This window comes from Macrotis lagotis, chromosome 1 (assembly GCF_037893015.1).
Source record: "Macrotis lagotis isolate mMagLag1 chromosome 1, bilby.v1.9.chrom.fasta, whole genome shotgun sequence".
Lineage (NCBI taxonomy): Eukaryota > Metazoa > Chordata > Mammalia > Peramelemorphia > Peramelidae > Macrotis > Macrotis lagotis.
In genome coordinates this window covers 80167318-80182286 of record NC_133658.1, presented here as the reverse complement: position 1 = coordinate 80182286, position 14969 = coordinate 80167318, and the positions used below count along the sequence as shown (strand labels likewise).

Here is a 14969-nt window from a genome sequence, read left to right as displayed (position 1 = left end):
AGTAATAATAGTAGGGGTGGCTGGGTGGCAGTCAGAGCATTGGTCCTTGAGCCAGGAGCACCTGGGTCCGAATCCGGCCCCAGACACCCAAAGATCACCCTGCTATGTGGCCCCAGGCAGGCCACCCAGCCCCACTTGCCCTGCACCCTCCCCCAAATAATAATAACAAAAAATGTGCTTCAGTCTTTCTTCCAACACCAACAACTCTGTCGTGGGTGGATCACATTCTTTATGATAACTCCATTGCAAAAGTTACTTCCATATTTTTCCAAGGTTGCCATTGCTGCTTGCAACTCTCTCCTTTCGTATTTCTCCACTACCACGTGCTGTAGGGTCACTGAGTGGTATAGCAGACAGATCCCTGGTCCTGGGGCCAAGAAGCCCTGAGCCCCCATACCACCCCTTAGGCCCAGAATCCACCTGGCCCTATGGTCCTGGGCAGGCCATCCAATCCCAGCCCCTTGCAAGAAGTAAAAAAGAAAATGTGTTATATCTGACCACTCTCCCCCCATGGTCCATCCTCTCTTCCTTTATTCACATCTCCACCCCTTCCCCCTGCTCCCCCCTCCTTCTTATTCCAGTTGTCTATACCCCATTGAGTATATTTGCTGTTTCCTCTCCTAGCCATCTCTGATGAGAGCAAAGGTTCCCTCATTCCCCCTTGCCTCCCCCCTTTCATATCATTGCAATAGCTCGTTGTAATAAAAAAAAAATCTTATTATGTGAAATATCTTGGACTATTCCCCCTCTCCTTTTTCTTTCTCCCTTTCCATTTCCCTTTTTTCTATTGACTCCATTTTTACACCATATTTTATCTTTGAATTCAGCTTTCTCCTGTGCTTCAACTATAAAAGCTCACTCTACCTGCTCTATTAACTGAGATGGTTCATATGAATATTATCAGTATCATTTTTCTATACATGCAGTTTATCCTCATTAAGTCCCTCATATTTCCCCCCTCTCCTCCAATTTCCATGCTTCACCTGAGTCCTGTATCTGAAGATCAAACCTTCTGTTCAGCTCTGGCCATTCCAAAAGGAACCTTTGAAATTCCCCTGGTTCATTGAAAGTCCATCTTTTTCCCTGGAAGAGGACATTCAGCCTTGCTGGGTAGTTCATTCTTGGCTGCATTCTAAACTCTTTTGCCTTCGGGTATATTGTATTTCAAGCCCTACGAGCTTCCAATGTAGTTGCTGCTAAGTCCTGTGTGATCCTGACTGCAGCTCCATGATATTTGAACTGTTTCCTTCTGGCTGCTTGTAATATTTTCTCTTTGACTTGGGAGTTCTGGAACTTGGCTATAATATTCCTGGGGGTTGGTTTTTTGGGATCTCTTTCTCGGGGGGATCGGTGGATTCTCTCCATTTCTATTTTGCCCTCTGCTTCTAGAATATCAGGGCAATTTTCCTGTAGTAATTCTTTGAAAATGATGTCAAGGCTCTTTTCCTGATCATGACTTTCAGGTATTCCAATAATTTTTAAATTATCTTTCCTAAGTCTGTTTTCCATATCAGTTGTTTTTTCAATGAGATATTTCACATTTTCTTCTAATTTTTCATTTTTTTGGTTTTGAAGTATTGATTCCTGATTTCTGGTAAATTCATCAATCTCCCTGAATTCTATTCTTTGTCTGAAGGATTTGTTCTCCTCAGAGAGTTTTCTTATCTCTTTTTTCCATCTGGCCAATTTTGCTTTTTAAAGCATTCTTCTCCTCAATAACTTTTTGAACTGTTTTATCCATTTGACCTAAGCTGGTTTTTAGCATGCTATTTTCTTCAGCATTTTTTGTGGATTTCCTTGACTAAGCTGCTGACTTCATTTTCATGTTTTTCCTGCATCTCTCTCCTTTCTTTTCCCAGTTTTTCTTCCAACTCCCTCATTTGATTTTCAAAATCTTTTTTGAGCCCAATTTCTGTTTTTCTTGGAGTCTTTAGATGCAGGAGCTTGTGCTTCCTCATCTTCAGACTGAGTATTTTGATCCTTCTTGGGATCATTTGCAAAATATTTCTCAATGGTCTTCCTCTTGTTTCTTTGCATGTTCATTTTCCCAGCCTAAGTCTGTTTTTTGGGGTGCTTCCTGAGCTTTTGGGACACTCCCACAAGGGTCTCAGTGTGTGAGGTTCTGTCCTCCCTCCTGGTCTGTGAATGACCATAAGCGCCCCCCTCTGCCACGGGGCTGAGGTAAAAGGGGGCTCTGCTGTTCTATGGGGGGCCTAGACTGCAATCAGTATCTGAATGTGTTCAGAGCCCCAGAGTCCTGTTCCAGGGGCAGAGGACAGAGCTAGGCAGTCTCTCTCTCTTCACTCCCCTCCCTCAGCTCAATGGGCTCATGCCCTGGAGGCTCCTGCTTACAGGCTCCGCCTGCTTCTGTTTCCTGCATCAGGGCTGTGGAAAGACCAAGCTGCTTGCTGTGTGCACTGGGGGCTGGGCTCCAAGTGCTCACTCTGGCAGAGGTCCCCCGCTGTTCCCCCACTTTGTGCCCGGTGCTCCCCAGGGTGCAGCTCAGGAGACTCCCCTGCTGCTGTGAGCCGCGGCTCCCAGCACCCTGGGACTGCCTCTGGGAGGCTGAAGTTCTTTGGCTCTGGTGGGCCACCCCTCTGGCGGGCCGCCCCTCCGACCCCAGGGAGCAGAGCCTTTCTGCTCTTTTCCAGGTTACCTTGAGTAGGAGAACTGCCTCACTGGGTCCCTTTGTGGGTTCTGTCTCTCGAAAGTTCAGTTAGAGTCCTTAGTTTATGAGTTTTTATCAGAGAGCTCCTAAGACTTGATCCCTTCATGTCGCCATCCTGGCTCCGCCCTCCACCTCTATCACTTTTAAAAAATATTTTATTTGTTTTTCCAACCATATGGAGTGGTAATTTTTACCAGTCTCTTTTTGCAAGGTTTTGAGTTTTACATTTTTCTCTCTCCCTACCTTCACTCCCCCCTCCCCTGTTAGAAAGCAATTTAATATAAAACCTATAATTATAACCATGCTAAATATAGATCTATATTGATCAAGAACATCAAGAACATCTTTACCAATATTATTTAGAATAGGCTATTGTAAAATCTTAGCAGGCAAAGATTATTTATGAAAAATTTTAAAAAAGAATTATTATCCTATTGGTATTTTTAAAACATCATCTGTAATTTCAAAGGTGAAGTCAGAGTCTTGATTTGGAAATTTCTTTCACAAATATGTAAATAAATCTGTAACAAAAATTTGGGGTTTAGAATATTAAGGAATCATATTTATACTAACAATTCCTCCTTACCCTAAAGAAAAAATATTATAATATTCCTGTCTCAGGGAAAACTTTGCTAATAATATAAACGTATACTATGAGAGACTACTCCTGTGAAGCCCTAGTTTTGATGGTTACTAGCTGTGTAATTGTGGGAAAATCAGTTCATATGATTCTCAATGTTACTTTGGAAAATTAGGATAATAACATTTAATTCACTATTTACCTCATAGTCATTGTGAAGATCAAATGGAACATAAGTCTAAAAGTGCTATGTAATTTTCAGTGACATATTGCTAGTCATTGATGGCGGTGATTGAAATGGTCATTCTTCTAAATTTCAATCTCTCTGGGTGAGATAGGACATTGACTTTGAAAAGCTTAGCAATGTCAATGCATTGTTCTAAGCCATAGGAGGAGAGATTGAATATAAAGAATTGGGGAAGCTAGGTGGCGCAGTGGATAAAGCACCAGCCCTGGAGTCAGGAGTACCTGGGTTCAAATCTGATCTCAAACACTTAATAATTACCTAGCTGTGAGGCCTTGGGCAAGCCATTTAACCCCATTTGTCTTGCAAAAAAAAAAAAAAACCTAAAAAAAGATTGAATATAAAAAATTGCTAAATGAGATATAGAAATAATAATTTTAGGAGCTCAGAAGATATATTGATCACTTCAGGCAGAGATGATCCCTATAGACTTTAAAAAGTGAGTGTCTAATAAAAGGTCTAGCAATAGCATTTTGTTGTTCAATAATTTCAGTCATGACTCCCACTTGGGGGGTATTCTACCTTGGCAAAGACAGGAATAATTTGCTATTACCTTCTCCAGTTTATTTTACAAATGAGAAATGGAGGCAAATAAGGTCAATTGACCCATCCAGGCTTACATAGCTAGTTAAATGAGGAAAGATTTGAATTCAGGAAGATAAGTCTTCTTGCCTTCAGACCCAGTACTCTAGTCACTTTGCCACCTAATCACACACTAACAACAATTTACATTTAATAAATGCTTATTGGATGAAGGAAGAAAAATTTGAACTGAACTTTTGAGAACTGGGTGAATTGAAATAGGAAAGAGCAAATTTCAGATGAGATAGTGTGGTGTACTAGAGAAGACCAGCTGGAGTATAGCCTAAATGCAGGGCAGTAGGGAGAGATGAGGCAGGAAAAATTATTTAGGGCTGGGAAGATTGGGAGAGATAGAATAAAAGATATCGTTGAGAAGGAGTAACTTGCTATGCAGGATGCATGGAAAAGGAATCAGTAAAAATTGTGATCAAAGCAATGTGATCAAAAAGGCTATTTTATACTCTCCACATTGTTATTATACCATGTATTCTTATTTCTATTTAAAAATATGCTACACAACATGATCAATATGAATCTATTGTTTGGCATGGTTATAAATGAAAAGCCTATATCAGATTGCTTTCTGTAAGAGGGAGGGGTGAGGGAAGAGGGGGAGGGAGAAAAATACAAAACTCAAAACCTTGCAAAAAAGTACCATTTCAGATAGCTGGAAAAACAAATAATTAAAATATTAAAAAGTACAACAAACTTTGGTATCATAGTTCTAGGGAGAAGGGGAGTTTTCTTTCTGCCAAGAATTTCTTGAAGGCCCCTTTCATGAATTTATTTCTTCAACTATATATGAAAGTATTGGTGTTACCATAGTGTGCATGACTGACATGACTGACTCCTGGACTATGGAGTTTGTGGAAGAACATAATAATTGTCCCATAGAATAGAGATACTGAGAGGTGGGAGCCACAGGTAGAAAAGGTGTTGGGAATCTTCCTGACAGAGAGTATAGCTAAGAGGTAATGAGGGTAAGAACTAGAATAGTTATATAAGGAATGGAATAATGTGAATGAATGGGTTATTACAGAAGTAAAATCAATAGAACTTAGCAATTGGTTAGATGTTGGGCACAAAGGAAGGGAAAAAGGATTCCATAATTTCAAGGTCAGATGACTTTGAAAATGCTGTTACTCTCAATAGAGTTAAGGAGGAGGACAGAATAAGGGACTGTTTAGAGGCATAGATAATTGGTTCAGTTTTGGACATATTGAATTGTAAGACTGATTTCAGTGGGGATGGGGAGTAACATCAAGGTTCACATTTCAGCAGACTTTTGACAATGTGAAATTGGATTGTTTTTAGTGAGGCTGTCATGGATGGAGACACAAATTTAAGAGAAATCGTTGTGGAGGCAATAAATAAATGAAACTAAGGGAGAACATAATGAGAGAAGACATCTAAAGGGCTAAGCTCCCCAAACTGAAGGATTCTTTTAAGAGAAATATGAAACATTAAAGACAGCTCATGTTTTAGGGGAATGAGTGTTTCATCTGAATCAAAACTTTGCTTTCAATCTTGGCTATTCTCCTTTGTGACACTGGTAAAATTGCCTCAACTTACTAGAAATCTATTTTCCCAAATATAAAACAGCAACATCTTACTAGTTCATTACTTTTAGCTCTAGGTATTTGTTCTTTGTTGAATGAATTAGTTTTCAGTATCTTAAGTCATGAGCTACTTATCACATCTGTTCTCTACCATTTATACCTACTCTCACCCCTAAGCCACTGTCTGCTGTGCTTGCACTGATTTCCAATCTCCATCCACATTTCTGGGAATGTTTCTTTCCGCCATGGTAGGAAGAATAGTTGATCACTGACACTGACTGATTCAGGTGGTGTAAATCTTTACTTTTTAAGGACCAAGCAGAGGAACCCTGGGAGAGTTCCAGTCTGACCAGCAGGTGTCCACATCTCTTTAGCATTCCCAGAGGTGCTTGCTATACATTCATCTATTTATAAAACCAGAAATCCTTCATAATTTATTATGCATTCTTAATTTTTAAATTCATTCTCATATGTATTCATTTGTTTCATTCATTCCCAAAGCAATTACTGATAATTTGCTCTGAGATAAGCCCTCTATTCCTTTGTTTCAGAGGTCTCCCATATTATAGCTGCTTGATGCAGTTGGAGACAAGGCCTAGGGAAACTATATAGGTATTTTGGTGTTTCTCAGTTTCTTCTAGAATGGGATGTGGAAACTTTTTTTCCATAAGAACCATTTGGATATTTATAACATCATTTGTGGACCATACAAAGTTATCAATTTAAAAATTAGCCTACTATATTTGGTCAAATGTTTAATTTATTCCTCCCCTAAAAAAGCTTCTAGATTTATTGAATTTCAAATCCTGCCTGTGGTTGCCATGGTTGCACCAGACCAAATGATTGACAGCCCACATTCAGATGTTCCCTACCCCAGTCCTAGAAACTAGAGCCCTCAGCAACAGATCTCTCCAAGCTCTTTCTGGCAATGTACCCCTTCACAGTGACTTGGATTGCCTTGATCATTAATTCTGATTTCTCTAGAGTTACAAGGTACTCAGTTGATATTAAGGAAGAAAAAATACTTCCTTGTCTTATCCTTCTTTAAATATCTCTCTGTGTATCTGTTTCTTTTAATATATTTGTAAAATTCTTTGAGCTGGAAGGAACCTTTACAGAGAGATCTAATCTAATTACTTTTATGATATAGGAAATAGCAACGCTGTCCTCCCGAAAGGGGACAAGACTTGATCAAGGTTCTACAGTGAGCATGTAGTTAAATTAGTACAAGAATCTAGGACTCCAAGGTGCCAGTTCTTGTGGTGTTTTCAAGGGACCATGAATTCTGTCTGTCTATTTAATTCCTTTTGGCTCAACATTTGTGTGTAAAGGCAAGATGACTCCAATTTACTTTATTTATTTATTTATTTTTTAGATTTTTCAAGGCAATGGGGCTAAGTGGCTTGCCCAAGGCCACATGGCTAGGTAATTATTAAGTGTCTGAGGTCAGATTTGAACCCAGGTACTCCTGACTCCAAGGCCAGTGCTCTATTCACTGTGCCACCTAGCCGCCCCTCCAATTTACTTTAGAAGGTAGAAAATAAAATGCTGGATGAATTCCAAACTAAAAAGAATGACTCCCCCATGTAAACTTAGTTCTTTTGACCTGACTTAGAGAATTGTTAAGTTGAAATCTCAGAACTAACTTGCATTATAAATCTTTTTTTTTTTTTTTAGGATTTTTTGTAAGGCAAATGGGGTTAAGTGGCTTGCCCAAGGCCACATAGCTAGGTCATTATTAAGTGTCTGAGACCACATTTGAACCCAGGTACTCCTGACTCCAGGGCCGATGCTTTATCCACTATGCCACCTAGCCGCCCCAAATGATAAATCTAATACCATGTCTGGCACATAGTAGGCACATATGTTTATTCACTGTGAAGAAGAATTATCCGCTTCTCCTGTCCCTGTCCCTGTCCCTGGTACTAATTGGGAAAATTATTTCTGATCATTGAATCTTGGTTCTTTAATCTATAAAAAGGGCTGATAACAATACTTGGATTATTTACTCTACAGTGTTGTTGTGAAGATTCAAAGGAACAATGATGCAAAAGTGCTTTGTTACCATAGGGTGATATATTTGTCTATGTTGGTGATTGACTTGTTAGTGTAGCAAAAAGAGCCCTGAAGTTGGAGTCAGAAAGATCAGAGTAGTTATCTTGATTTAGTCATTGAATAGCAATGTGACCCTTCACAAGTCACTTAACCTCTCAACACCAGTTTCCTCATCTGTAAGATGGAAGTGATAAATGGAATTTGTCCTTCATTCTCGAAGAAGACCATGACATCAGAGATGCCATGACAAGTACATGAATTTGATTTGAATGAGGGAGTGCTGTGCTAAGTCACCCGTTTCATTTTCTCCTCTAGAACCATTTGGATCCAGTGGCCAGATATGAATCAGGACAACTGGAGATGGCCCTGGATACTAGGCAATCAGAGTTAAGTGACTTGCCTGAGGTCACACAACTCAGGTGTCTGAGTTGGATTTGAACTCTCATTCTCCTGAATCCAAGACCATGCTCTATCCACAGCACTATCTATAGGGTTGCCCCCTGGAAGTGATAATAGCACCTATCTCACAACGTGGTTGTGAGAATCAAATGGATTAATATATATATATATATATATATATATACATATATATATATAAAGCACTTTCTAAATAGTAGTGCACTCTATAAATGTGAGCTGCCATTTTAAAGTAGGATTTTAAAATCTGAAGTTCATGCATTGAAAAAATTTCTAATAATTGTGTTTCAATGTAATTTATTTCTTTTGTTATTTTAGGTATTTTATTTTATGAACTTCACAATGTAATTCTGAGCAGCAGTTCATAGCAGTCGATAGGCTTCATTCACCAAGTAGTTCAGGGAGTTCAGGACACCTAAAAAGTTAACAAGTCTTGTTTTAAAGAAACATTGATAAGATGCTAAGTATTCAAAGAAACATTCAAAACCACAAAAACAAAAAAAGTGTCAATATAGGGAGATATTGGAGAGGAGAAGAAGAAGGAGGAGGAGGAGGAAGAGGAGGAAGGGAAGGGAGAGAGGGGAGGGGGAGGAGAGGGGAGGATGAGAACAAGAAAAAAATAGATTGAGCAGGACTGAAGAAGTCAGAGGGGATGGGATATAAAGTCCACATTTGAATTGGGTAACTTCATTAGTTGAGATTAGAAGGAAAGAAAGAAGAAAATATAAGAAGATAATTTGAGATACATAGGGAGAAATTAAAATCAGATGGCCTTAATATTAATTAAATTAAAGGTGTTGAGTAAAAACATTCCTAAACAACTTAGAGTCTGGATAAACTGTCAGAATCATAGAACCACTAAATCCTGGAGTTTCAAATTCAAAAGCGAGATTAGTAGTTCACTAGCTTAACCTTTATCCTACTTTCTAATCGCCTTTACAACAATGTTATTTAAAATAAATCATGGGGGCCGCTAAGTGGCGCAGTGAATAAAGCACCGCCCCTGGAGTCAGGAGTACCTGGGTTCAAATGCGGGCTCAGACACTTAATAAGTACCTAACTGTGTGGCCTTTGGGCAAGCCACTTAACCCCACTGCCTAGCAAAAACCTAAAAAATAAAATAAAAAATAAAATAAATCATGAATTTTTTGATAGTTTAGTTAAAAAGACTGAGGCATTGAATTCTACCTAGAACATTTCATTTTAAAATGCTCTTTTATTATATTCTTTTAAGTATAATTTAGTTCCATGATTCCATGGTATGGGGGAATTCCTGATGTGGAAATTCCCTCAACCAATGGGGAGAAGGAATTTATTTGAAACTTATGATATTAGAGTTGTCTTGAGCAAGTTGAATAATAATGTTTAAATTATACTGTTTTAATTAAGAATTCCCTCCTCTCCCTTCAAATCCATAATTATTTTCATATTGATGTGGGATTATTATTGTATCAAAAAGGATTATTAAATTTATTTATAAAGAATTGCTAAATTAGATAATTTAGTGATTTAAGAATTTGGAGGAGGGATAAATCATTTCATTCAGGATGGTTGAGTGAATGTAAGGGAGCTTTGTCTAATAGAAGATCTAATATTTACTATGCATTTAATCTTTTAAAATCATTAAAAATATATTGATAAAGGGGAATTTGAACTGGACTTTAAAGGGCAGAGAATGTTGAGAAAAGAAAAGGAGAGCACTCCGTCTGGGAAAGTAGGTAATAGTAAACACAGCAATAGGAAAGCTGATGAGACTAGTCCAGTTATAGTACAGATTATATGTAGAGGAGCAGGGGGGGAGAAGTCAGAAAAGTCAGCCTTAGAGGACTGAATAGTTTTTGAGTAGGAGATGGGTGTATGAAAGGGGAATTATCCTGTGGTACTACAGGATAGATGGAAATGAATAGGAGGAAATGGAAGCAAGGAGACGATGTAGGATATTTTTCTACTCTCCACAATATTGTTATTAATATTTTTATATTTTTCTTTATTTTTGGAAATTAATATTTTCCTTTTTCTAATTACACATAAAGATAATTTTCAACATTCATTTTTAAATAAAATTTTGAGTTTCAAATTTTTTCTCCCTCCCTCCATACCATTTCCATTCCGCAATATGGCAAACAATATGATATAAGTTGTACGTGTGCAATCATATAAACATATTTACACATTAGTTATGTTCATATATTATTATTATAAAATGCATTCTAACTGTTATTGTAAAGAATTGTATTAGTATCCTTAGCATCACAGTCATAGGGAGAAGGAAAGTTTTCTTCCTTCCAGAAGTTTCTTGAAGGCCCCTTTCATGTCTTGATTCCTCAGACTGTAGATGAAGGGGTTCAACATTGGTGTTACCACTGTGTACATGATTGACATAACTGTCTCCTTTATTGTAGAGTTGTTGGCTGAAGGGCACAAGTAGAGGCCAATGATTGTCCCATAGAAGAGAGAGACCACTGAGAGGTGGGAGCCACAGGTAGAAAATGCTTTATGTATGCCCCTAATAGAGGGCACCTTAAGGATAGAAGAGAGGATACGGGCATAAGATGCAACAATTAACAGGAATGGTACCACAAGAACAAGCCCCCCAAAGATAAAGATCATGAGCTCATTGATGTGGATGTCTGAACAAGCCAGTTTCAACAGTGCAGACATGTCACAGAAGAAATGGGGGATTATGTTGTTGGCACAAAATTCTACCTGGGACACCAGGAGGATATGCAGTAAGGAGATGGAGAAAGTCAAGACCCAGGACAATGCTAGAAGGGAACCACAAAGCTTAGGGCTCATCATGACTGTGTAGTGCAGTGGGTAGCAGATGGCCACATAGCGATCATAGGCCATGGCTACCAGCAGAAAGCTCTCCACATCTGCAAATAAAAGGAAGAAGTACAATTGGGCCAGGCAGTCAGAGTAAGAGATGGCTGATTTTGGGCTCTGCATGTTTACCAGCAGTTTGGGGATGGTCACAGAAGAGAAGCATGTGTCAGAGAAGGACAGGTTACTGAGGAACAGATACATGGGTGTGTGTACACGGGAATCCACATAGATCAAGAGGATGATGAGCATATTTCCAAGGACTGTAATAAGGTACATGGCCAGGAAGAGGGCAAAGAAAGGAGCCTTTAGTTCTGGTTGGATAGGCAGGCCCAGGAGAAGGAATTCGGAAACAATAGTTTGGTTCCCCTTTGTATCATCAGCTTCCTTCATCTAAAAGAAAACAATATTCATTCATTAAAAGAAAAATCAATAGAGAAATGCAAATTAACTTAGAAATACCATCTCATACCTATCAGATTGGTCAATATGACAAAGAAGGAAAATGTAACTCTTGGAGGAGTTGTAAGAACACTGGGACACTATGTACTGTTGGTGAAGTTGTGAACTGATCCAATCATTCTAGAGAACAATTTGGAACTCTGCCTATAGGGCTATAAAAGGTATATATATCCTTTGATCTAGCAATACCACTACTAAATCTGATTCTCAGAGATCATGAAAAGGGAAAAAAATCCCCCATATATAAAAATATTTGTAGCAGTTCTTTCTGTGGTAACAAAGAATTGGAAATTGAGGCAATGCCCATCAATTGGAGAATGGTTGAAACAAGAATTTGTGGTATATGCATGTAATGGAATACTATTGTGCTTTTTTTGCAAGGCAATGGGATTAAGTGACTTGCCCAAGGTCACACAGCCAGTAATTATTAAGTATCTGAGGTCGGATTTGAGCTCATGTACTACTGACTCCAGGGCTGGTGATCTATCCACTGTGTCACCTGGCTGCCCTTGGAATGCTATTGTTCTGTAAAAAATCATAAGCAGGTGGATTTTAGAAAAACCTGGAAAGTTCACTGATGCCGAGTGAAATGACCAGGAAAAGGAGAACCTTTTACACATTAATAGTAAAATTGTCTGATGATAAGCTATGATAGACTTAGTTCTCAGTAGTTCAATGATCAAAGAGAGTTCCAAGAGAATTGTGATGGAAAATGGAATCCACATCAAGAGAAAGAACTATGGAGTATGAATGAAGACCAAAGCATACTATTTTAACTTTTTAAAATCGATTTTATGTTTTTTTATCTTATGACTTTTCCCTCTTTAGTTCTGATTTTTCTTTCTCAATATGACTAATATGGAAATATATTAAACACAACTGTACCCATATAACCTTTCTCAGATTACTAATTGACATAGGTGGAGTAAAGGGAGGAAGGTTGAAAATTGTGGACTCAAAATCTTACAGAAAATAAATGTTGAAAACTATTGGAAAAATTGGAAAAAATAAAATAAAAATGAAAGAAAATCAAACTATAATTTTTAATAACTACACATTCCTCCTGTCTACAATTACATAGTTGGAAGGAACCTTAACAATCAATCCTTTTTTTTTAAGAGAGAAAATGGAGTCTCAGAGATTTGTGAATAAGTGGTTGAGTTGGATTTGACCAGGTTTGAATTTGTCTGTTCTCAGCTGATAAATGGAACAAATTACTTTGTTATGCAGTGAGGTACTGGCACTTTGAGTGTTCAAATTAAGGTTGAATGGATACCAATTAGGATTGCTTTAGAGTGTATTCTTCTTCTGGGTCAATGATTACATGACTTTTAAGAATTTCAGGTGCTCATCTTCCAATTAACCATCTTACAGCTATGAGGTCTTGTGATGATGATCTGTTTTGATCAGCATCTGTTACTTTAAAATCTTCAAACTGAACTTGTTACCTAGCACATTTTCTTAGCATTCAAAGTCCAGTCAAACTTGACTTCCAATTAATAAGTGCTCAAAAACCATCCCTATCAATGCAATAGCTAATAGAGTTAATAATGTAGATCTGCCACAGGATTTCCTTTGGGAAGTAGCTTAGTTATCATATCCCAAGGATATGATAAGGTTTCTATACCCTGTTCCATAATTAAGTTTGAACTCATCAAGGGCAAGGGAAGTGAGGTGGTGCAGTGGATGGAGCACTGGGCTGGAGTCAGTAAGACCTCAGTTTAAATCTAACCTCAAATCTAGCCTTTCTAGCTGTGTGACCTTGATCAAGTCCCCCATTTGTCTCAATTACCTCAACTGCATAATGAGCTAGAGATGGGGTGTTGTTCTTGGTTCCTGAAGAGGATCAAATGACAGAACTATACTGGGGTCAAGGTACAGTGTGTCTGACTGTGGCAGATCAGACCACTACAAGCTAGGAAGATTCTACCATATAGATTGGGCACAAATAATTCATCTGATCATTTGGAACGGAGATGTCTCTTTCTTTTGTACTTCTGCAATTCTTCTTTGCTCATAGTGACAAAGAAGGAAATGGCAAACCATTCCAGTATTTTTACCAAGATAACCCCAAATGAGGTCAGGAAAAGTAAGACATAACTGAAACAACAACCACATCAAGGACAGCCAGCAGTTTTCTAATGTACACTTTGGTTATTGAATTTCAGTTCTATGACTGAATTGACTTGTGAGATATTAGAAAACTCAAAAGCTTACAGTATTAGTGAGTGATCTGTGATGAAACATGGTATTTGTTTTTCTTTAATTTTTTTGAATTCCATCTGATATGACTCTCTTCATTGGGATGCTATAGCTAGGGACCTAGAGCACAGCACTCATTTCTTTCTCCAACCTTACCTTTTTCTGTCATCCAACCTGCATTCTTTATTGAAGTCTAAAGCTGAATTATGAGAAAGAGAGGAGAAGTCTGAGAAAATGTCAGTCAGAGTAAAAGAATGTCATCCAGTCCCTTAGGATGATCAATTTTATTCAGAAGAAAATTTCAAATCACTTCAACAATTGTTTTAATTTAATACCTGTAATGTGTATAGATGATGCTAGCACTTGAGAATATAAAGGGGAAAAGAAAATAATCCTTTGATTTGAGATTGTATTCTGCACTATGCCTGGAGATATATTAGAAAGTAATCTGAGAAGTGAGGGAATACCAGCATTGGGATTTAAGTAGCCTGGAAGGTTTCTTGGAGGAATGGCCTTTGAGTTGAATAATGAAAAGTGGGATTCAATAAGGTGAAGATTAGATAGAGTACTTTTCTCACACAGTATGGATGAGGTGAAGGAGATGGTTCATGAGCTTTTAAGGGAGTCAGAAAATGTTGAATTTGGAGATCAGCTAGTAGACCAGTTTGGCTGAACCAGTTTGAGGAAAGGGCAATAATGAAAACAAATCGTAAAAGATAAGTTGGAATCACATGAGTTCCTATACTAAGGTAAAGCTTGTCTTTATCTCAGAGTATTGCAATACTGAGTCACTTAAAGTTTTTTTTTTAAAGAAACATGTCTCCTTGAGAAAAGATTATCTTGCATTGGGATCATAGGTCACCACTTTTGACAATTGGAATGCAGACTTTTCATCTCTTCCAAGCTCCCCGTTAGCTCACCTGGCTATCTTGAGTGGAGTTCCAGGCCATTGCTCTTCTTTCCTGCTTTCTTGAAGCATTCTTGACTCTCCTCAATGTAGGATTCAGCTAGTTCTCTCTCTCTCTCTCTCTCTCTCTCTCTCTCTCTCTCTCTCTCTCTCTCTCTCTCTCTCTCTCTCTCTCTCTCCTCTGACACTCACTGTCCTTCTTCCATATCACAGTCACTAGAGACCTTTGCTCCCCAAGAAACTTGTTAGTAATCAACATGGGGATGTTTATGTGTCCAGGTTCCCTCATTCTTTCCCTTACTAGGTGGATCTCTCTGGGACATATTAGTTGTTTGTACAAATGTTTATACACCTAATCATTCTTTAGGACTCAGGATATGTTCTAATTCTACTTCAGTCCATTCTAATTTGGCTCACCTTTTACCCTGTTATGCTATTTTTTATCTGACCTATACATTATAGACCTGGAT

At 38.2% G+C, this 14969-nt stretch overlaps 1 protein-coding gene across 1 annotated transcript; it reads right to left on the bottom strand.

The window, feature by feature from the left end:
* Positions 1-3627: 3627 nt before the first annotated feature.
* On the bottom strand, positions 3628-14542 carry LOC141512137 (olfactory receptor-like protein DTMT). The gene is made up of 3 exons (XM_074221018.1): positions 14513-14542; positions 10393-11321; positions 3628-3706 (listed from the first exon to the last, which is right to left on the bottom strand). Exons 1-3 carry the CDS (start codon positions 14540-14542, stop codon positions 3628-3630), a joined length of 1038 nt encoding a protein of 345 aa, XP_074077119.1.
* Between the last annotated feature and the right edge of the window lie 427 nt (positions 14543-14969).

Bases quoted from the DNA above. Each gene is read 5' to 3' on its own strand.
- LOC141512137 (XM_074221018.1), bottom strand. From the start codon at position 14,542: ATGGCCTGGAACTCCACTCAAGATAGCCAG. The intron at 11,322-14,512 runs GTGAGCTAACGG...GTTTTCTTTTAG, and splicing joins ACTCCACTCAAGATAGCCAG to ATGAAGGAAGCTGATGATAC. The intron at 3,707-10,392 runs GGAAGGAAGAAA...AGGTACTCCTGA, and splicing joins GGGGCCTTCAAGAAACTTCT to CTCCAGGGCTGGTGCTTTAT.